The sequence below is a fragment of the Cebus imitator genome, unplaced genomic scaffold, assembly GCF_001604975.1.
Source record: "Cebus imitator isolate Cc_AM_T3 unplaced genomic scaffold, Cebus_imitator-1.0 Scaffold132, whole genome shotgun sequence".
NCBI lineage: Eukaryota > Metazoa > Chordata > Mammalia > Primates > Cebidae > Cebus > Cebus imitator.
In genome coordinates, this window is record NW_016107447.1 from 5,035,328 (window position 1) to 5,057,622 (window position 22,295).

Genomic DNA, 22,295 nt, shown 5'->3' on the forward strand with positions numbered 1-22,295 from the left:
AAAAAAAAAAGAAAACAAAAGATGTTCCTTGATGGGCCTGGGCCTGTCAGGGTGGGGTGCAGCGATTCTAAGGGGTCTGAGGGAAATGTGGTTGGACCTCGGCAGGCTCAGCTGGCACGAGGTTATCTGGGTATTGAGGACTCAGTGAGCAGCCTTTAATACCCCCTCCCCCTTTCAGTAGGGCAGGGAAGCTAGAATTTCTCCGTTAGGAAAAGGGGGCCGGGCTTTGCTTTGGGAAACACCGCTATCTGGTGGTGCCTCTTTGCAATGTCAGCCTGTGGTTGTATTTCCTTTGTTGTTGCCAAGGCAAGATTTGCTCCCTCAGTGTTCACTGGCACATCACTTCCTGAGTTGCTGTGTGCCAGGCCCTGTGCTTCGTGATGGGACACGGCAGGGAACACGACAAATGAGGACCCCATTGCTGTGGAGCTGATGCTCTAGTGGAGGAGGCAGACTCAGTGCCAATAACCACAGATGTCCTGAGTTTGTGATCCTGGGCCTATGTGAGGGGTGATGATGGTTCCCTGTCACGTGCGTGCTGCCGGTGAGACGGGCAGAACACGTGCAGTGTGGTGTCTGCCTACTTATCTCAGACTCTCTCACCTGCCTGGTAGGCAGCACAGGAGATCGTGGTGGACTTCAGGGCTCCCTCTTGGTCTGGCTGTCCGGCTAATGCCTGAGTCTGGTCTGCAGTCGTCCTGCCAGGCTTTTTAGACACTTTGTGAATTCTTCCAGTGACGCAAAACTCATTCTTCTAGCAGCTTGTTCTACTGTAGATAATCCTTTCTCTACTGGGAAACCTCAGGGGCCATCATGTTTCTGTCCTCACCCCCCACTCAGATGGACAGGTAGCCAACCCTTTGAAAACTTCGGTGTGACCATGTCACTCCTCTGCTCAGAACTCAGCAAGGGCCTTTCATCATGCAAAGAATGAAATCTGAACTCCTGACTGGGCGCGGTGGCTCACACCTGTAATCCTAGCACTTTGGGAGACCAAGGTGGGTGAATCATTTGAGGTCAGAGGTTCGAGACCAGCCTGGCCAACATGGTGAACCCCCGTCTCTATTAAAAACTCAAAAAAATTAGCTGGACGTGGTGGCGGGTGCCAGTAATCCCAGCTACTGGAAGGCTGAGGCAGGAGAATCGCTTGAACCCAGGAGGCGGAGGTTGCAGTGAGCCAAGATTGCACCACTGCACTCCAGCACGGGTGACAGAGCGAGACTCTGTCTAAAAAAAAACACAAAAAACTGAAATCCTTACAATAGTCACCAAGGCCCTGTATGCTGTCTCTGTCCCCTCCCTGTCGGATGTCACTCCTATCACTTTCCATCTGGCTTATTTTCCTGCAGTTACACTGGCCTCCTCACCGTCCCTCTGATATCCTACCTTGACCCTGCCTCAGCGACTTTGCACTGCCTGTTCTCTGTGCCCAGAGTACTTTCCCTGAGATTCCTACATGGCTCCCTTCATCACCTCCTTGGGGTCTCTGTTCAGATGTCCTTTGTCCTGGAGGACTTCCTTGACTCTGCCTAAAATAGTTTCTTATTACCCAACCCTTGTCACTCTTCATTTTTTTCTTTTTTCCCTGCCTCTCCCTCAGCCCTTGTCACTCTTACCCTGCTGTTTTTCCTCAAAGCACGCATCACTAGTTGAAATTACATGGTTACATGTTATTGTTTATTGTCTGTTTCCCCCACTGAATGTCAGCTCCTCGAGGGCAGGGGCTGCACTTGCTTTGCTCATCTGTGTTCCCAGCACCCAGGCCAGTGCTCTACACACAGTAGGTCCTAAATTGTTGTTGAATGAATGCATAAAGACTGCTTTGCATTCACCATTGCAACAAATTCGAGACAGTGGTTAGAATTCAGGTTATCTTGGGTCAACTTAGGGATTCTGCCTTTTTTTTTTTTTTTGCTTTTATTGCCCAGGCTGGAGTGCAATGGCCCCATCTCGGCTCACTGCAACCTCTGCCTCCCAGGTTCAAGCAATTCTCCTGCTTGATTACAAGCAGGAGTAATCTCCTGAGTAGCTGGGATTACAGGCATGTGCCACCACGCCCGGCTAATTTTGTATTTTTAGTAGAGATGGGGTTTCTCCACATTGGTCTGGCTGGTCTCGAACTCCTGACCTCAGGTGATCCGCCTGCCTTGGCCTCCCAAAGTGCTGGGATTACAGGCGTGAGCCACCGTGCCTGGCCAGAGGATTCTGCCTCTTAAGCCCCAGTGGGCTCATCCCTGAGCTGGGTTTGACAATAGCGCAAACACATTAGGAGTTAAGCTCCTGGCAAGTGACTGATGGTACCCCCAGAAGGGCATCATGGAAAACAAGGGCTCTATTCACAGAGGTGGGGGCAGCAGTATAGCACAGGAGGAAATGGTGTAATGGAGCCAGTGAGAGCAGGATCCACAGCCGAGGGTCCCCTTCCCCAAAATGGGGGACAATAAACAGCTTGGCTGCATCTCCTCCTGCCCTCTGTCCTTCTCATCCCTGCTGGTGTTCTTTACTGGTTCAATGCTACTGGCAGCCACGAAGAGGCTGGGAGATGCACAGGCTTGCTGAAGGCTGAGTACAAATAGGGAGTGCAGAGCTTCAGAAGACTGTTGTGTGAATTAAATGAAGTCATGTATGTGACTTGCTTGGTTTTGCACCCAAAGCACAATGAATGGGGTTATTAGATGGACGAGGAAAGCAATTAATCATTCTTAGGTTTTCACACACTGGATTTCTTCCTCCCTCCTCCTTCCTGCCCTCCCTCTTTCTGTTTCCTTTCTTCTCTTGTTTACCTTCCTTCCTTTTTCCTTCCTTCCCTCTGAGCATTTCAATTCTGCTAAGATGGGCAGATTGAAGGACTATTTGCGCCAAGAAAAAAAATTTAAACCTCTGAGATTTATGCAAAGAATACCTGCCTTCCTGACTTGCCAGAGGCCCTGCTGCTTGACTTCAGCACAATAACGCTGTTCCTTCATCAGCGATGCACACGGTTTATTCCCCCTTCTCATTTTCACGTTGCTGAACTAGGACATGCCTCATAGCTGGGAGTGCTTTTCCAGGAGACAGAACTCATCTTTCTTATTAAACGCTGTGTCTCCAGCACCCAAGACAGTGCTGGGCTCTGCAGACGCTCGGTAAATGTTTGGGGAATGAATGAATTAATTCTGATGGTGGTAGCCGCCTTGCATGTGCAGGAAATGTGTGTGTGCCACTGCCGCTGACAAAACTTGCTGGCATATCCGTAGAAAGCCTCTCATCTCACTGGGGAGGTGCCCAGATTCCATTTCTGCCAGACCGCCTTTCTCTGTCTGATTTCCTCCAGTCCTGACTTGAAATGAAGAAGTGGCGCTCCCAGGGGTCACATCAGAAAATACCGCCTGTGGTAGACACGTGGAGCACCCCAAGGATGGGGACCCCAGCATCTTCCTTTTGTGATGATGAAATATTTCAGACATATACCAATGTAGAGAGATAATACAACAAACCCTTGGGAAAAGCTAAGAAACAAACCTTGACAATTGCCACTGGAGTGCCTGTTTCCCTCCCGCGGTCACCTTCTTTCTCACTCTCCCCAGAGATAACCACAATGCTGAATTTGACATTTAGACTTCGCATGCATATATGGATGTGTGTGTGTTTATGTACATAAATATACACAGTACATTCTTTTTTGACACAGAGTCTCAGTCTGTCACCCAGGCTGGAGTGCAGTGGCGTGATCTTGGCTCACTGCAACCTCTATCTCCCAGGCTCAATCGATCCTTCTGCCTCAGTCTCCCTAGTATCTGGGACTACAGGCGTGCACCACCATGCCTGGCTAGTTTTTGCATTTTTCTTTTTTGGTGGAGATGGGATTTCACTATGTTGTCCAGGATGGTCTCAAACTCCTGGGCTCAAGTGATCCTTCTGCCTCAGCCTCCGAAAGTGCTGGGATTACAGGTGTGAGTGATGGCGCCTGGCTACAGGACATTCTTGTGATTCACAGTAGTTATGTTCTGTAAAGTTGCCATGAATACTGAATTAACCAATGGCCTCTATGAGAAATATGTACACACATATCTCACATAGATTATACTTTTTTCTTTTTTTTTTGAGATTGAGTCTCGTCCGGCCACCCAGGCTAGAGTGCAATGGCACGATCTCGGCTCACTGCAACCACTGACTCCTGGGTTCAAACGATTCTCCTGCCTTAGCCTCCTGAGTAGCTGGGATTGCAGACGCACGCCATGTCCAGCTAAATTTTGTATTTTTAGTAGAGATGGGGTTTCACCATGTTGCCCCGGCCGGTCTTGAACTCCTGACCTCGTGATCCACCCACCTTGGCCTTCCAAAGTGTTGGGATTGCAGGCATGAGCCACCACACTGGCCAGGTTATGCTTTAGATCCTAAAAACAACTCATCCTGGTCAATTCCATTTTCTTCATTTTACAAGAGTGTTAGGAAGTGTTAAAGGACTCCCAAAGGCTGCCCCATTAACAAGTGCTGGAGTTGGGATTCAAACCCCAGGCAACTGGCCCAGCGCTGGAGCTGCTTGCACTGCAGAGACCTGCCCCGACTGTCTCTGTCCACTGGTAATGTCCTTATGAGACTGGAACAAGAAGACAGAGTGGGGCCCTGTTTGACTTCAGCTTGGAATGTGCACATTGAGTGACTCACATTTTTCACTAATCTCTGCTTGTCTGTGAGTAACCACAAATGTGCTGCAAGTATTGATTTTAGGGTTAAAAATAATTTTAACAGGGCTTGTTGATAATATGGCGGCTGGAGCTGCCTGGGCATCCCGAGGAGGCGGTGGGGCCAACTTCAGGAAGAAGGGTCTCTTTTCGCGCTAGTGCGGCGGCGCCTGTGGACCCGGAAGTCCGGGCCGGTTGCTGAATGAGGGGAGCCGGGACCTCCCCGCTCCAGTTCCCCCTGCACCCTCCGCCCCGACCCGGGGGCCCCGCCACGTCCTTCTTCCGGCGGAAGGTGAAAGGCAAAGAACAAGAGAAGACCTCAGATGTCAAGTCCATTAAAGATGTTTAATTAGCACCCACTAGGGACTGCGCACTGTTCTCAGCTCTGGAGAAAATGGCAGTGAACAAAATGGACAAAACCATAGACCTTGTGGACCTCATGCTTTAGTGTAGGGAGGAGACATTCAGATGACAAGAAAGGACAGCCCCATGGACCTCCCAGGCCTACAGCACCCTGACATCAGTTGTGACATCATGCAAGGACTTCAAAGTGTGCATCAGATCTACCACTGCCCTTGCCATCCTGGGCAAGAGAGAGCAGTATGGGTCTGTTGACCAGTATGCTCGGATTGGATCTGGAACGCATTGGTCACTGGCTTACAGAAGAGCGAAGACACCACAGCCTTTTTGGAATTCAAGTACTGTGCTAGCCTACAGACCCAAATCTGCCAGGCACTCATTTACTTCCGGAGCTTGGCCAGTGCCTCAGTCTTGCTTTGTATCCGAGAAACCCTTGAACTGAATGGGAATATGCTCCAGTCCTATATCCTACAGTTTCTAAAATAAGGAGCAGAAGGAGATGACACTGGAGCACCCCACAGCCCCCAGCAAAGAGACCAAATGGTCAGAATGGCCCTGAAGTGCATGGGCAGTGTCCAGGCACCAACTGGAGACACAGCCAGTAGGGCCATCATGGGCTTTGTGGAATAGGTCCTGGCCATTTGTTTTGACTCATCTAGATCACAAGGGGCACTCCCAGGGTTAACAAGTCAGTGAAGATTCCACCATACTTTCTAGGTGCCTGAGCTTGAGCATAAGATGTGTGGGATTTCATCTTAGGGGCAGAAACAATCCATTCACTATTTATTTAGAATGACTTAGCAGCAATTTAAATTTTCGCAGAAGGCTCAGCCACCTTGGGAGTGGCACCACAGCACTGACCATGGTCAGACTTGTTGGAACCTCTGACCTGTGCATCCAGGAGCCGAGGAGTCGGGTTGTATTATGGGCCAAGAAGACAGGGGGTTTTGAGGGCGTTTAGTCTCAGGAAAAAAAAAAAAATGGCAGGAGGATTTAGGAGTTAGAATGTTGTATATTGTGTCTGTAGTTTTGTAATAAACTAATGAAAAAGTGTGTCCACAAATAATAATAATAATTTTAACAAATAAGCGAAGTAGCAAATATAGAATCTGTGAATAATGAGGACTGGCTGCATATGTATGTATTTACTATACCTGTAATGAATGCCTAAATACTTTATAGTAGCCTTTTGCAGGTTTAAAAACTGTGTATACGCTGGGTGCGGTGCTTACACCTGTAATCCCAGCACTTTGAGAGGCTGAGGTGGGTGGATCACTTGAGGTCAGGAGTTTGAAACCAGCCTGGCTAGTATGGAGAAACCCTGTTTCTGATAAAAATACAATGAATTAGCCAAGCTTGGTGGTGGGTGCCTGTAATCCCAGCTGTTCAGGAGGCTGAGGCAGGAGAATTGTTTGAACCCGGGAGGCAGAAGTTGCAGTGAGCCAAGATCACACCACTGTACTGTCGCCTGGGCGACAGAGCCAGACACCATCACAAACAAACAAACAAGACTGTATATAAAAAGCATCACATTAGACAGGTGAATTCTTTTACAAGTAATTTATTTCCTCTCCAGGTTGTTGACAGTGTAGCTTTCGAGTAGCTTTCGTGTCGACAGTGTAGGTTCATTTTCACTGCTGCAGAGGAATAGTGTTTATTAAGCAGCTGCTATGTTCCAGGAACAAATGTTTTGTATTTCATATTTGATTGAACCTTTAAGGCCCCTTCCCAATCAGTTAGATACTATTCTTATTCCCATTTGACAAAAGAAGAAATTGAGGCATCAGTTGCCCTAAGTGCTTAGGAAATGTTTATTGAAGGAATGAGTGATGGAGGCGACCTAAGTGATCATCAATTGGATGATTGGATCAATGTGGAATTCTAAGTTTAGGTGGACATACAAACAGCTGTCATAGGGAAACTTTCAAGGAAGGCATGGACTCAGGTTTGCAAGAGTTCTAGCACTGGGTGTGGTGTTTTGGGGATTCAGCTTGTGGGGAAGGTGGAGAAGACCTGGATGCTGGCCAGCTAAACCCCACAGAGGTCTCGCCTGAAGACACCACTTTCTCTTCCAGCGGTCTCCTGCGCTGTGTCAGAGTGGAGTGGCTGGAGTCGCTGTGTGAAGCCCTGCCAGGCCTCCTACCATGTATGCCGGAGGCGTGTCCTGCAGAAGCTGAGGAATGGGGGTGTTCCCTGCCCCCCGCTGGAAGAGCAGGTGGGCTGTGTGGAGTACTGGAGCCACCAGGGAGTGGAGTGCCAGCAGTCCTTGAGTGAGTGGGGGTGGGGCCCAGGGGTGGCTTTCAGTGGGAACAGTCAGGCTGGACGGCAGGGCCCTCCATGAATTCCTGGGTGGGGTCTGAGTTTGGGGTGGGGCTTTGCCTGCCGTTGCCCTGATCCCCCTTCTCTTTTTGTGAATGAGTTCAGAAGCTCTGACCTCCACCGGGCTTCTCAGTCTTCTTTCTGCTCCTCTTCCTGTGTGAATCTGTCAGGACTTTGGATGCAGGTGACAGGAGACCCAACTTAATCTGAACTGAGCAAACATGGGTGGCTCCTGTAACTAAGATTCTAAGGACTGCATTCAGGCATGGCTGGATCCAGGAGCTCAAACAATGTTGCCAGGAATCTCTCTCCATATCTTAGCTCTGTTTTCCTCTCAGTTGGCCTCATTCTCAGGGAGGCTTTTCCCTCTAATGGTCTTTGACAGCTTCAGGCTTCCCTCCAACCAGCCTAACAGCTGAAGAGAAGACCCCTTTCCCCATAGTTCCAGCAAATATCCTAGAATAGAGTCTCATGGATAAAGTGCTCCCTTTGAAGCTGCAAAGGGGACTCACCCCCACCTGAATGAGAGTAGAGAAGGGGTGTTCTTACAGGACAATTGTGGAGAATGGCTGCCTGGCAGGGAAAACAACAGATGCCTGCTGCATTGCTCACCCTGATCAAGGTCGCTACAAAAAATAGGCTGCTATTTTTATCGCCACAAAAAGTGGTGATGCCCATTTTATTTTATTTTAAAAATATTTATTTATTTTTGAGACAGAATCTTGCTCTGTTACCCAGGCTGGAGTGTGCTGGCGTGACCTTGGCTCACTGCAACCTCTGCCTCCCAGGTTCAAGAGATTCTCCTGCCTCAGCCTCCCAAGTAGCTGGGACTACAGGTGTGTGGCGTGTACTACCACGCCTGGCTAATTTTTTGTATTTTTAGTAGAGACGGGGTTTCACTGTGTTAGCCAGGATGGTCTCCATCTCCTGACTTTGTGATCCACCCGCCTCGGCCTTCCAAAGTGCTGGGATTACAGGCATGAACCACTATACCTGGCCAGTGATGCCCATTTTATAGCTGAAGACATTGACCAAGAGAATGAAAGTGATTTTCCTAAGGGGTAGAAGACAAGCAATAGGACTAAAATATCCTTTTCCAATCTCTTCCCATGCTTCAGCCCGGTGGGGAGGGAAGACTGTTCTGAAACACAGATCCCACCATGCTGTCACTCTCCTGTTTTAAGTTCTTCAGTAGCTGCCCATTGTCCTCTGGCTGAAACCCAAACTCCTCATGGGGCATATAGATTCCACGTGTGCTGGCTGTTGCCTTCTGAGACCTGGTTTCCCTGCTCATTCTGCCTGTGTTTTAAAGGATCAGGCTGGGTGTGGTGGTGAGCACACCTGTAGTCCCAGCTACTTGGGAAGCTGAGGCTGGAGGATCACTTGAGGCCAGAAGTTTGAGGTTTAATGAACTATGATTGCACTACGAGACGAGACATTGTCTCTAAAAATCAATCAACTAACCAACCAATCAATCAAAGGGCCATTCTGACTGATATGTGGACAGCAGACTGAAAGGAGTCAGAGGGAATCAGGGACCCCAGGGAAGAGATGGCTGCAATGGTTCAGGCAAGAGATTATGGTGGCTGAACTAGGGAGGTGGCAGTGGGGTGATAAAAAGTGGGAATATCATTTCCTAGGCCTGAAATGTTTCTCCCTACCCCTTCCCACCCCCATCCAGCCATTCCTGGATCATCACTTACTGTAAAGATGTCAGTTTCCCCCAGGAAGATTGGGAAGATCACCCTGACTTGCTAATATGTGCCAAGTACCTCACCACATGACCTGACTCTGTGAGGTCAGTGTTACTATTCTCTTCTTACAGACAGGGAAACTGAGGCTCAAGGAGGCTACAAAGCTTGTCCAAGTCACATGGCTATTGACTAGAGAACCAGGTCCTCCCATCCTGATCACCTACCTACAATCTTTTGTTGTATTATTCTTTTTTTTGAGACAGGGTCTTGCTTGTTGCCCAGGCTGGAGTGCAACGGTGTGATCTCGGCTCACTGCAATTTCTGCCTTCTGGATTCAAGCAATTCTCCTGGCTCAGCCTCCCGGGGAGCTGGGATTACAGGCATGCACCACCACACCCAGCTAATTTTTGTATTTTTAGTAGAGACGGGGTTTCACCATGTTGGCCAGTGTGAGCTCAAACTCCTGACCTCAGGTGATCCTCCTGCCTTGGCCTCCCAAAGTGCTGTCAGAATGTAATAAGATGATATATGATGAGCACCTGGCTCATAAGTGCTCAATAAACAGCAGCTGAATTATTTTCCTTGCTCGCTATTCCAGCCAGGAGGCTCTGGTCTTTATGACTGATCCCTTAAACCTGCTTTCAAAACATCTCACCTCTGTATGTGAGTGCTTGTCCCTTCACAACAGCATGAGTAATAGCTGAATCACAGTAGCTAACAATGTCAAGCAAATTACAAAGGGAAGAAACACTGGCTGAGCACCTGCCTTGTGCCAGACCCTGGACCAATGTTATGTTGTATTCTGACAATCACCCCAGGATGTAGGTACTAATATTACCTGCATTTTGCTGATAAGGAAAATGAGGCTCATAGAGGTGCAGAAACTTGATCAAGGTCACTCAGCTATAACAAGGGGACCTGGGACTAGAACCTGGGCTTAGCTGGGGCTCTCCTTACTGCTCTAGGTGACACCGAAAGTACCACTACAGCTGTTGGAAGAGGGAAGGGAGGCTGTGTGTTAGGGATTCCTAAGGAATCACCAACCACTTGTGAATTGATTATCAATTATCCTCTTCTGTGTTCTCCTCTGTTTGAACTAGAAAGGAAGAAACTTGGAAGCTGGCCCAGTAAAATAATTTTATTCATTCATCTATCCATCAATCCACCCCCATACCTCCTTTCTCCCATCTTTCCATTGTTCCATTCACTCATTCATCTGTTCTCCCATCCATCCATCCGCCTATGCATCTACTCATCCATCTAGCCATTTCCACTCATCTCTCTTCACATCCCTTCTTCCATTTTTCTATCTTCCCATCCATCCAGCCATCCATCTCTTTATTCATTCACCTGTCCATTCACCGTCAACTCTCCATCCATCCTTTCCATTCACCCTCTCTTTCACCCATCCATTCTTCTACTCATCTCTTGCTCTCCTTTCTTCCATCCTCCCTTCTTCCCACTTATCTACCTTTTATAATCCATTCTTTCTTTCTTCCATCATTTCAGCTATCCATCCATTTATTCATTCAGTCCTTGACTTTAAAAATTTTATTTTCTTCTTTTTAAATTAATTTTTTGCCTTTCCTATGGTGCTGATAGTTATTGATTCTTTTATCTTTTATCTTTCTTTTTTTTCTTTTGAGATGGAGTTTCACTCTTGTTGCCCAGGCTGGAGTGCAATGGCGCAATCTTGGCTCACTGCAACCTCCACCTCCTGGGTTCAGGCAATTCTGCCTCAGCCTCTCAAGTAGCTGGGATTACAGGCATGCACCACCATGCCTGGCTAATTTTGTATTTTTAATAGAGAAGGGGTTTCTCTGTGTTGGTCAGGCTGGTCTTGAACTCCTGACCTCAGGTGATTTGCCTGCCTTGGCTTCCCAAAGTGCTGGGATTACAGGCGTGAGCCACTGAGCCTTGCCTATCTTTTTTTGGGGGTGGGGGTGGGGCAGGGACAAGGTCTTGCTCTGTTGCCCAGGCTGGAGTGAAGTGGCGCAATCATGGCTCCCTGCAGCCTTGATCTCCTGGGCTCAGGTGATCATCCCCTCTCAGCCTCCCAAATAGCTGAGACTACAGGTGCACACCATCACATCTGGCTAATTTTTGAAGGATAAGGTTTCACCATGTTGCTCAGGCTGGTCTCAAATTTCTGGGCTCTAGCAATCCTCCTGCCTTGGTCTCCCAAAGTGCTTGGATTACAGGCATGAGACACTGCTCCTGGCTAACTAACTCTTAAAAAATCATTCACTTATTCATTCAGCAAAGCATTCATTCAAAAAGAATTTTTGAAACCACTATACACCAGGCTCTGGAATCTCAGAGATAATTATGGTCCTGCTTTCAGCACTATAAAGGGCACTGGTAGGGATCATCTACCCAGTTTAAAGATCCTAGAGTCTCCTTAGGGCTGTCCTGTAAGTGACTTGGATACCAGAGGTACCGAGCTTGGTGTCCCTACGGTGCCATAGCCTGGGATGTGGTCCTACCTAACTCTGTTTTCTCCTTGACCCACAGTCCCTACTTTGATAACCAGAGGCAGCTATGGGAAAGAGCAGGAAAAGCAAGATATTCCCAAGAAACAGGCAACAGCAGGTAAGTGAAAATCAATGAACTTGAAGTCAAACTAAAATTTGTGAACATATTTCCTTGAACTAAATTTGTTCTTTTTCTTTTTTTTTTTTTGAGACAGAGTCTTGCTCTGTCACCAGGCTGGAGTGCAGTGGCACAATCTCGGCTCACTGCAACCTCCGCCTCCCGGGTTCAAGCAGTTCTTCGCCTCAGCCTCCCAAGCAGCTGGGACCACAGGCGCGTGCCACCACGCCCAGCTAATTTTTTTGTATTTTTAGTAGAGATGGGGTTTTACCATGTTGGCCAGGATGGTCTTGTTCCCTTGACCTCATGATCCACCCGCATTGGCCTCCCAAAGTGTTGGAATTACAGGCGTGAGGCACTTTTCTTTCTTTTTTGTTTTGGAGATGGAGTCTTGATCTGTCACCCAGGCTGGAGTGCAGTGGGGCGATCTCAGCTCACTGCAACCTCTGCCTCCCGGGTTTAAGCCATTCCCATGCCTCAGCCTCCCAAATAGCAGGGGTTACAGGCACGAGCCACCACACACAGCTAATTTTTGTATTTTTAGTAGAGGTGGGGTTTCTCCATGTTGGCCAGGATGGTCTTGAACTCCTGACCTCAGGTGATCTGCCTGCCTCTGGCTCACAAAGTGTTGGGATTACAGGCGTGAGCCACTGCACCCTGCCCTAAATTTCATTTATCATGACTTTCACTTACTTTGATAACATCTATATCTCCCCATTTGTCACCCTGTTACATCTGCAAGCTCATTAACATGGATTTCTTGTTTTTGAGATGGAGTTTCACTCTTGTTGCCCAGGCTGGAGTGCAACGGCACAATCTCAGCTCACTGCAACTTCTGCTTCCTGGCTTCAAGTGATTCTCCTGCCTCAGCCTCCCGAGTAGCTGGGATTACAGGGGCATGCCACCACGCCCGGCTAATTTTGTACTGTTGGTAGAGATGGGGTTTTTTCATGTTGGTCAGGTTGGTCTCGAACTCCTGATCTCAGGTCATCCACCCATGCACCCACTTTGGCCTCCCAAAGTGCTGGGATTACAGATGCAAGCCACCATGCCTGGCCCAACATTGATTTTTAAGTCCTCAATAATTAGTCTCCATTCAGCTTCATTCATTCATCCATTTATTCAACTTTGACTGGTGACAGGTACTGTGCTAGGCCTTGGGGCTATGGTAGGGAATAAAAAAGAAATACTTGATCCTCATTGAGTGGACAGTCTAGTGGGGGAGAGAGACAAAAAACAAACAACATGTTGGGGCCCAAGTGTCATGGAGAAGATGAAGCAGGGAAGGGGTGGGAGTGCCAAGGACATCCTCCCTGAGAAGATGACATTTGAACTAAGAACTGGAGGAGGAGATTTGGGGGAAGAGTGTGCCTGGAAGAGGGAAACAGCAAGTGCAAAAGTCCTGGGGCAGGACCTGCCTAGTGTGTTCAAGGATCAGCAAGAAGGCGGGTGTAGTTGGAGTGCAGGGAGAGAATAGGAAATGAGGTTGGAAAGATCATGGGGCAGGAGGTAGATCCCGTGGGGCCTGTAGGCCGTGGGGAGGAGTTGGGCATTTTCTCTCATGCTATGGGAGTCATGGTAGGTTTTTGTTTTTTTTTTTTTTGGATGCAGTTTCGCTCTTGTTGCCCAGGCTGGAGTGCAATGGTATGGTCTCAGCTCACCGCAACCTCTGCCTCCTGGGTTCAAGCTATTCTCCTGCCTCAGCCTCCCAAGTAGCTGGGATTATAGGTGCCTGCCACCATGCCTGGCTAATTTTTGTATTTTTAGTAGAGATGGGGTTTCACCATGTTGGCCAGGCTGGTCTCAAACTCCTGACCTCAGGTGATCTGCAGGCCTTGGCCTCCCCAAGTGCTGGGATTACAGGCATGAGCCACCATGTCTGGCCCGTGGTAGGGATTTTAGCAGAGGAGTGACACAATCTGACTTAGGTCTTTGTAGGATTCCTTTGGATCCTACTTGGAGAATGGATAGAGGAGAAGCAGGGGGGTAACTCGGGAGACCAATGAGGTGGCAAGGGCAGCGGTCCAGGCGAAGGAAGAAGGTAATTGGACCAGGGTGGTTTTGGCGTACCTCGTGAAGGATGGATTGTGTGGGTTGGCGACAGATCAGCATGTTGCAGGATCGCAGAGCTGAGGTCAAGCTTCCAGGAGAGCGCCTGGCACATGATAGGTACTTAGTAAATATCAGTTGAAAGAATAAGGTCTGAACTAAGTCAGTGGCAATGGAGATGGACAGGAGAACTAAAAGAGATAGGATTCTTTGGATTGCAAGTGACAGAAACTTAGCTCAGATCGCATCAAGTGAAAAGGAGAAGTATTGGTTGAGATAACTGGGAGGGAAGTTCTGAAATGACATTACTTCAAGCTGGGCTGGCACCAAGAGTGCATGTAAGGCTGTCAGAGCTGGCTCTTGTCCCCTCTCGTTCTGTCACTTGCTCTATGGGTTGGCTTTATTCTTAAGCAGGCTCTTTCCCTGTGGTGGTCAAGATGAGCATCTTGGAGACATTGTGGGGATAAGCAGCCCCACGTCCTCCCAGTTCAGTAACCCCAAAGGTGTCCTCTCGGAAGTCTCTGTGGATCATATCTGGAGGAGACCCTGATTGGAACTGCTTGGATCCCGGGCCCATCCCTGAGCCAGTCGTCATGGCCAGGAAGATGGGGAACTCTGGCCGCTCAACTCTAATCATGTGTCTGCCTTAGTGGCAGCTATGGGAGCCACGGCCAGGCTGGCTGAGTGATGACCCCTCCAAGACCATAGAGCGATGTCAAGAATTTTTCAAACAAACTGCCAAAAGGGGAAGAGAAGTTGTGTGGGGAAGACGCAATTTTCAGTGATCACAGGCATCTGGTAGGACACAGATTCCCAAGGGGCAATAGGGGCAGATCAGAGAGGAAGGGACTAGGGACGGGCTTTTCGCTGCACCTGGAAGAAAACCGTGGGGCCCTCTGGCCACCAGGGGACAGCAGCTTCACAGAGTCATTCCCGAGTCCTTGACATGTGGCGTCTTCTCCAGCAGGGGGTGCTATTTACTGCTCCTTGTAGAAAACATTGGGTAGAAGTATAATTTTGGCAAATTCTGGGTCTTATTTCAGATACCCTTGAATGAGGAGCTTCTCTTTTAAATAATTCTAATTGAAAATCTTTCTTTCTTTCTTTTTTTTTTTGAGACTGAGTGTCACTCTGTTGCACACACTGGAGTGCAGTGGCATGATCTCAGCTCACTGTAACCTCTGCCTCCCAGGTTCAAGCAATTCTCCTGCCTCAGCCTCCTGAGTAGCTGGGACTACAGGTGTGAGCCATCATGCCTGGTGAAGTTTTGTAATTTTAGTACAGACGGGGTTTCACCATGTTGGCCAGGTTGGTGTCGAACTCCTGACCTCAGGTGATTTGCCAGCTTCGGCCTCCCAAAGTGCTGGAATTGCAGGCCACTGCAGTGAGCCATCGTGCCTGGCCTTGATTTTTTCTTTTTTCTTTTTTTGGAGGCAAATCTTTTTAATAAAATAGGATCTTTTGAAAAAACGCAGGCAGTGGAGTGCTTAAGAGTATCCCTTTAGGCTTATTTTCAGCAGAGATGGTTCCATTTTTGGTCCCACTGCTGATTAGCTGTGTGACTTTGGGCGAGCTGCCCCTCTGATCTTCAGTTTCCTAATCTGTAAACCAGGGGAAACACCTACCTTGCAGGTGTTCCATATTCCATTGGTCCCAAAGATTTATTTAACATGTGAAAAATTGAGCTGGATATAATTCTAGGAGTTGGACCTAACAGTAAAGAAAACAGATGAACATTCCTGAAATTGTGGAGCCAGCGTTCTAATGGGGAAGACAGGAAAAATAAAACATTCAGTCTTTTGGATAAAGTGCTTAGAACAGGGTACATGGTAAACCCTCCATAATGTTAACTTAAAAAGCAGGAGCCGAGTCTTGCTGTATGCAACTTGTTGAGGCCAATTGGGTTATACAAGGTTTCTGTATCAGGGAGAAATTGTACCACCTGGGCCTAAGACAGGGCTGGGCGCACACTCGGTGCTTCATAAATGCTCATGGGTACTTGGGGTGGTATCTTCCTGTGTCGCTGCATGTACCGTGTCCAGTTCCAGTTGGAGTCCACTCCAGGGAGTTGCAGGCAGTTGAGGGCACCTCCTGACCAGTGGACAAGGTGTCTGACCCAGGGCCCCACGGTCTGTGTGAGGTGTGATGGCCTGCCCAGGACACCAGGAGCTAGCGCTGCTGCGGGGACAGCGGTGGGGCCCAAGGGTGAGCAACGGGACTCGGGCATGGGCAAATGTGCCTGTAGAGCCCGGGGCATCTCTGCTGCCTGAGACAGCACCCCGGGAGAGAGAAGCTGCTCTCTGGTCAGGGCGGGGACCAGCAGGGTCCCAATCCCAATGTCCCAGGAGACCAGCCAGTTAGGAGCCGGGTCCTGCCACTTCCAGTGCTGTAAACTTGGGCAAATCTTATCACCTCTCGGATCACTAAGTGCCTCATCTGAAGATACAGATAATAAGAGGAATTCTCCCTTGGGCAGGGGCAGGGCTAAGTGAGATGGTGCAAGATGAGGACCTAGGACAGCTTGTGACGTCCAGAAGGTAGCCAAGAAAAGGAAGCTCACATGGTTATTGAACCCTCACGAGTCCCTTAAAGGCCAAGTTTAGTTACTCTCATTTTTTTTTTTTTTTTGAGATGGAGTCTCATTCTGTCGTGCAGGCTGGAGTGCAGTGGCACGATCTCGGCTCACTGCAACCTCTGCTGCCTGAGTTGAAGCGATTCTCCTGCCTCAGCCTCCTGAGTAGCTGGGATGACAGGTACCTGTAATCCCAGCTATTTGCCACCGTGCCTGGCTCAGTTTCGTAGTTTTTAGTAGAGACGGGATTTCACTATGTTGGCCAGGCTGGTCTTGAACTCCTGACCTTGTAATCCACCCACCTTGGCCTCCCAAAGTGCTAGGATTATAGGTGTGAGCCACTGTGCTCGGCCTAGTTACTCTCATTTTATGGATGGGCAAACCAACTCAGAGAGGCAGTGTGACTTAGTCAAGGTCACACAGCAGGGTTTGACCCAGATTTGGCTTACATTATCCCTCTAGACTGCCTCCCACTGGGGCAAGATATCTTGGAAAGCACTTTACGCATTCTAATTATAATACTGGCTTACACTGATCAAGTGCTTCCTATGAGCTGAGAATTATGCCAGGCTCTTTATACTCCTTCATTCATTCAGTGCTGAGCATGTGCTAGGCATTGTTCTGGGCACTGGCGAGTCTGCAGTGAAGAAAACAGCCCCGGTCCCTTCCCTTGTGCAGACAGGAAGGTCCCTTCCCTTCTGCCAGGAGGAGATGGACATTAGACAAGTGCATCTATAGTTTGTCAGATGGGAGATTAGTGTTAGGAGAGAGAGCAGAGTGAGGGTGATGTCCTGGGGGTATTAATTTGTTTTTCTTTTTTGGGTCTTGCCCTGTTGCCCAGGCTGAAGTGCAGTGGTGTAATTGCAGCTCACTGCAGCCTCAACCTCCTGGGCTCACCTCAGATCCTCTCACCTCAGCTCCCAAGTAGCGGGGACTACAGGATGCGCCACGATGCTTGGCTAATTTTTGTATTTTTTGTAGAGACAGGGTTTTACCATGTTGCCCATGCTAGTCTCGAACACCTTGGCTCAAGCGATCTGCCTGCCTTAGCCTCCCAAAATGCTGGGATTATGGGTGTGAACCACTACATCTGGCCATTATTTTTAAAAGCCTGTTCATGGAGGACAACAGAAAGGAGGTGATATTTGGGTGGACATCCGAAGGAAATGAGGGAGGAGCCATGTGGATCTCTGGAGGAAAAGCTTTGCAGGCAGAGGGACGGCGAATGCAAGGACGCTGAGGAGAAGAGGCCACTGTGGCAGTAGCAGAGCGAATGAGGCGGAGCGTGGAAGGAGGTGAGGTCACGCTAACATACACCCAGAACGCCACTGAAACACTGCAAGAATCTATCATGGATAATTTTAGAATTTCTGCTTTCCAGACGAGTGGACTGAGATACAAAGAGGTGCCCAAGGTCACATACGCAGCAAATGGCAGAAACGAGATTTGACCCTGAACTGCTCAGACCTCCGTAGCCAAGCTCTAAAGTCTAGTCTAGAGTGTTTTTCATAGAACGTGCCTTTCCAGTGCAGGGATTATTATACTGTTGGAACGTGAGCTGTCCTGGGGTCTGTGCAGGGAGTTCTACCATTGAGGGTGTTAATTTCCTTCTTTTAAACATTAAGCAGTCCTGCTCACTCTAAACTCAGAGTGGGGAGTGCCGAGGCCAGTTAGGGTGTTAGGGACAGATGCATCTGGACAGGAGGCACTGGGAACACACAGATCTGGGTTCAGATTCCACCTCTGGCCCTGACTGGCTGTGTGACTGGGTAAACCCTGAGCATGACCCTGACAGTCACCACCACATACGATTGTAGGGAGGGTCCTGAGCCCTTTGCACAGCACCTGACCCCTTGTAGATACCCACTAGTGGGGGCTGCTGTCATTATGTCTAATCTGCAGAATAGATATAATAAGACCTATTTTGTGAAAATGAGATGTAATGGATGTGATGAACCTGGCACATAGTAGGTGCCCAGTAAATACATGTGCAACAATATTATCACACTATAGGGTGGCCCTTCCTGCCAGCCTCCCCTCTAACCTCCCTCCCACTTACCTGTCCTAGACCTGAGATTCCACTGTTAGAGATTCATTCTTTGGGATAGGCACTCACATTTTAGAGCTTCAGTTTATCCATCAATCTTTGGAAAAGCCTTTCTAGCCGTAAGACTCGGATTAATCCAGAATTTCTCTTTCTGGACACAAATCCTCTGGGATGTGAAACATGGTACTTTGGCAAGGCTGAGATGTGGGTCCCAGGGGCCACAGTCCCCACCAGGAATGGGAAGGGACAGAAAGGAGAGTCAGGGCTGTGTCTGAGACAAGCGTCTCTTCACACTCCCCACCTGGGGCCAGGCTGGCAGAGCAGGTGACGGAAGGTCTGATGGGGGCATGAGCTCACCAGGAAGGACTGGCAGAGCAGGGGAGGTCCAAGCGAGGAGAGGCATGAGCCGTCAGCCGGATTCTTTCCACGGGCAGCTGTGAAAGCGGGCGTGCCAAGGGCATGGGCCTGGAGAGGGATTAGCCTGTCCGTTGGGGATTTTTGGAGGGTTTATTTAGCTTGAGAAGTGTCCCTGAGTTTGGGTCAAGCATAAGGAACACCTGCCATGAGCCACTCACCTACTACACGCTGGGTACCAAGCAGGTGCTTCACACGTGTGTTCACAGTTAGGCCTTAGGAGCCCTTTTAGACAAGGGACATGAACTCCCTTCTATATAGTGATGATGGCACTAATAACAGCAGTTTTAAATGCTGTCACTTGTAAAACACCTATTATCTGCCAGCTACCGGCTTAGAAGCTCACAACGGTGCCTAGCACCACCGTGGGAGGCACTCAGTCAGGTTTTTTTTTTTTCTTTTTTTTTTGATGGGGGTTTTGCTCTGTCTTCCAGGCTGGAGTGCAGTGGCACGATCTTGACTCACTGCAACCTTCATCTCCTGGATTCAAGCCATCCTCCTGTCTCAGCCACCCAAGTAATTGGGACTACAGGTGCTTGCCACCATACCCAGCTAATTTTTGTGTGTTTTTTAGAGACACAGTTTTGCCATGTTGCCCAGGCTGGTCTGGAATTCCTGGGCTCAAGCGATCTGCCCACCTTAGCTCCCCAGAGTGTCAGGATTACAGATGTGAGCACTGTGCCAGGCCCAGTGTTCGTCATTATTGATACTATTTTGCATTATTATTATTTGAGATGGAGTCTTTCTCTGTCACCAGGCTGGAGTGCAGTGGCGCGATCTGGGCTCACTGCAACCTTTGCCTCCCGGGTTCAAGCAATTCTCCTGCCTCAGCCTCCCGAGTAGCTGGGATTACAGGCGCGCACCACCACGCCCAGCTAATTTTTGTATTTTTAGTAGAGATGAGGTTTTACCATGTTGGCCAGGACGGTCTCGATGTCTTGACCTTGTGATCTGCCTGCCTCGGCCTCTCAAAGTGCTGGGATTACAGGGTGAACCACTGCGCCAGGCTTATTTTGCGTTTTTTAAAGAGTTGGATTATACCTACAGAAAATTGGCTTAAAAATATATGAACAGGTTAACAAATGTTCGGGAAGGTCGCACACCTTGGTAGACACTGGCCAGGCAAGGAACAGAGCCTGGTCAGCCCCCCAGACCTGCACATGCCCCCTCTCTCAGCCCCTCCCTCCCTATAAAGGAGACCACCACCCTGACTTCTCTGGTGATCCATTGCGCGACTTCCTTTAAAGCTCTGCAAGCCTCAGCGTGGAGCCCTAAACACCATAGTTCCATTTCATTTTGTTTTGTTTTGTTTCTTTCCAACTTTACATCAGTGAAAACATGCAGGATGTGCTCTTTGGAATTCGACTGCCTTTGTTCCATGTACGGTTTCCAAGGTTCATCCACATGCCTGCACTTGCAACGTTAGCCAGTTCATTCTTGTTGCTGAAATAGTTAGCTACTGTTATTCTTATTGTTATTCTTATTATTATTTTGAGACAGAGTCTTGGTCTGTTGCCCAGGTTGGAGTGCAGTGGCGCGATCTCAGCTCACTGCAACCTCCGCCTCCTGGGTTCGAGATTCTTATGCCTCAGCTTCCCAAGTAGCTGGATTGCAGGCAAGTGCCACCATGCCCAGCTGATTTTTGTTATTTTTAGTAGAGATGGGTTTCATTACATTGGCCAGGATGGTCTTGAACTCCTGACCTCAAGCAATCTACCCGCCACAGCCTCCCAAAGTGCTGGGATGACAGGCATGAGTCACCGAGCCCAGCTGGTTATCTGTTATTGTGATCCTTTTTATTTTCTTGGTGCACAGCATCTGATGACCTCCTTACCAGTATCTCAGAGGGGCAAAGATGATTGATATCCCGTCTTCCACTGAGGAGAGGGAGGCTCCTGAGAGCCAGGTCCCAAACCCCAACTGATTCCAGAGCCTGTGTTCTTAGCCACTCTCCGGTGTGGCCTCTCAACAGAGGAGGAAAAGGAGGCACAGAGCAGTTAAGCAACTTGCCTGGGTTTGCCCAGCAGGGATGTGATGGAGCTACCTCCGCAGACCCTCGGAGCTGATGCTGGAATGCCCCTGTGGCCTCTGAGCGTTCCTGGCTCTGTGGCCATCCCAAGGGTGATTTATGATGGCTCAGGGCCCATACACTTTTAGGGCCCATAGACACATTTTAATTTCTTTTAAAACCAGAAGAAAAAAACTGGTGATATAATAATAATAATAGTGGATCACAAATCCAGCCTGGATTTTACCTGTCTTTATACAGGGTAGTCACAAGCTAGGAGGAAGGGCCCCCAAAAGCAAATGTCCCTCGAGCCTAGGAAAGTCATCTTTCCACTGAGCCAGCTCCATTTCTTGCAGGAACAAGATGTTGCTGTGGCGAGCAGCCGGCCACTCCCGGTGCGGAGGGACCTGGGAGAAACTAGAGCAGCTCCGGCCTTGTTCCTGCCCTGTGGTCCACAGCCTTGTCTCCGTCTAGCATCCATGCCCCCTAACCATCCAGAACCCCTCTTTCCAAAGCCTCTGGGATGGCAGGGCGACTGCAGGGCTTGGGATCCCACAGGACCAATGAGTGGGGAGAAGTCTGCAATTTTGAGACTGAAGGAACAAGGCTTGTCGTTACGTTGACACTGAAAATAGCTTTATGCTTCCACTCAGTGCCAGCTGAGTCACAGCCCTACTGACATCTCCCGCCCTTCAGGGCTTCCCAAATTTCATTTCCCAAACACACGCTCCTGGCCTTTGCCCTATCTATTCTCCTTATCGTACACTTGATTTTTTAATGAACTCTCTACTTCCTTCCTGCCCTCCCTCCCTCCCTCCTTTTCTTCTTCTTTCTTCTTTTTTTTGAATGGAGCTTCACTATTGTTGCCCAGTCTGGAGTGCAGTGGTGCAATCTTGGCTCACTGCAACTTCCACCTCCACCTTAAGTGATTCTCCTGACTCAGTCTCCCTAGTAGCTGGGATTGCAGGTGTGAACCACCACACCTGGCTAGTTTTTTGTATTTTTAGTAGATTCAAGGTTTCACCCATTTACCAGGCTGGTCTTGAACGAACTCCCTTCCTTCCTTCCTTCCTTCCTTCCTTCCTTCCTTCCTTCCTTCCTCCCTTCCTTCTTCCTTCCTTCCTTCCTTCCTTCCTTCCTTCCTTCCTTCCTTCCTAACCACCTACTGGCAGTGGCTCATGCCTGTAATCCCAGCAGTTTGGGAGGTCGAGGCAGTGGATCACTTGAAGTCAGGAGTTCGAGACCATCCTGGCCAACATAATGAAACCCTGTCTCTGAGCTAAAATTAGGTTTTGAAATAAAAAAAAAAGAAAGAAAGAGAAAGAAATCCTGTCTCTACTAAAAACACAAAAATGAGCCAAGCATGGTAGTGGGCACCTGTAATCCCAGCTACTCGGGAGGCTGAGGCAGGAGAATTGCTTGAAGCTGGGAGGTGGAGGTTGCAGTGAGCTAAGATGGCACCACTGCACTCCAGCCTGGATGACAGAGCGAGACTCTGTCTCCAAAAACAACAACAATGACAAAAAATCAAAAAAATAAATACAATGGAAACCAAGGAAGTCCACTGTTGCCTGCT

The 22,295-nt window shown here is 48.8% G+C and overlaps 1 protein-coding gene across 1 annotated transcript in view; it reads left to right on the forward strand.

Moving 5' to 3' along the window:
* The window catches only part of LOC119473103 (somatomedin-B and thrombospondin type-1 domain-containing protein-like), a 26,995-nt gene extending 5,464 nt beyond the window's left edge, over positions 1-21,531 (forward strand). Inside the window, exons 2-4 of the mRNA XM_037743041.1 lie at positions 7,100-7,294; positions 11,552-11,629; positions 21,076-21,531. Of these exons, the coding sequence (XP_037598969.1) occupies positions 7,100-7,294; positions 11,552-11,629; positions 21,076-21,140 (338 nt within the window). The 3' untranslated portion in view covers positions 21,141-21,531. The remainder of the gene's footprint in view (positions 1-7,099; positions 7,295-11,551; positions 11,630-21,075) is intronic.
* Positions 21,532-22,295: the final 764 nt, after the last annotated feature.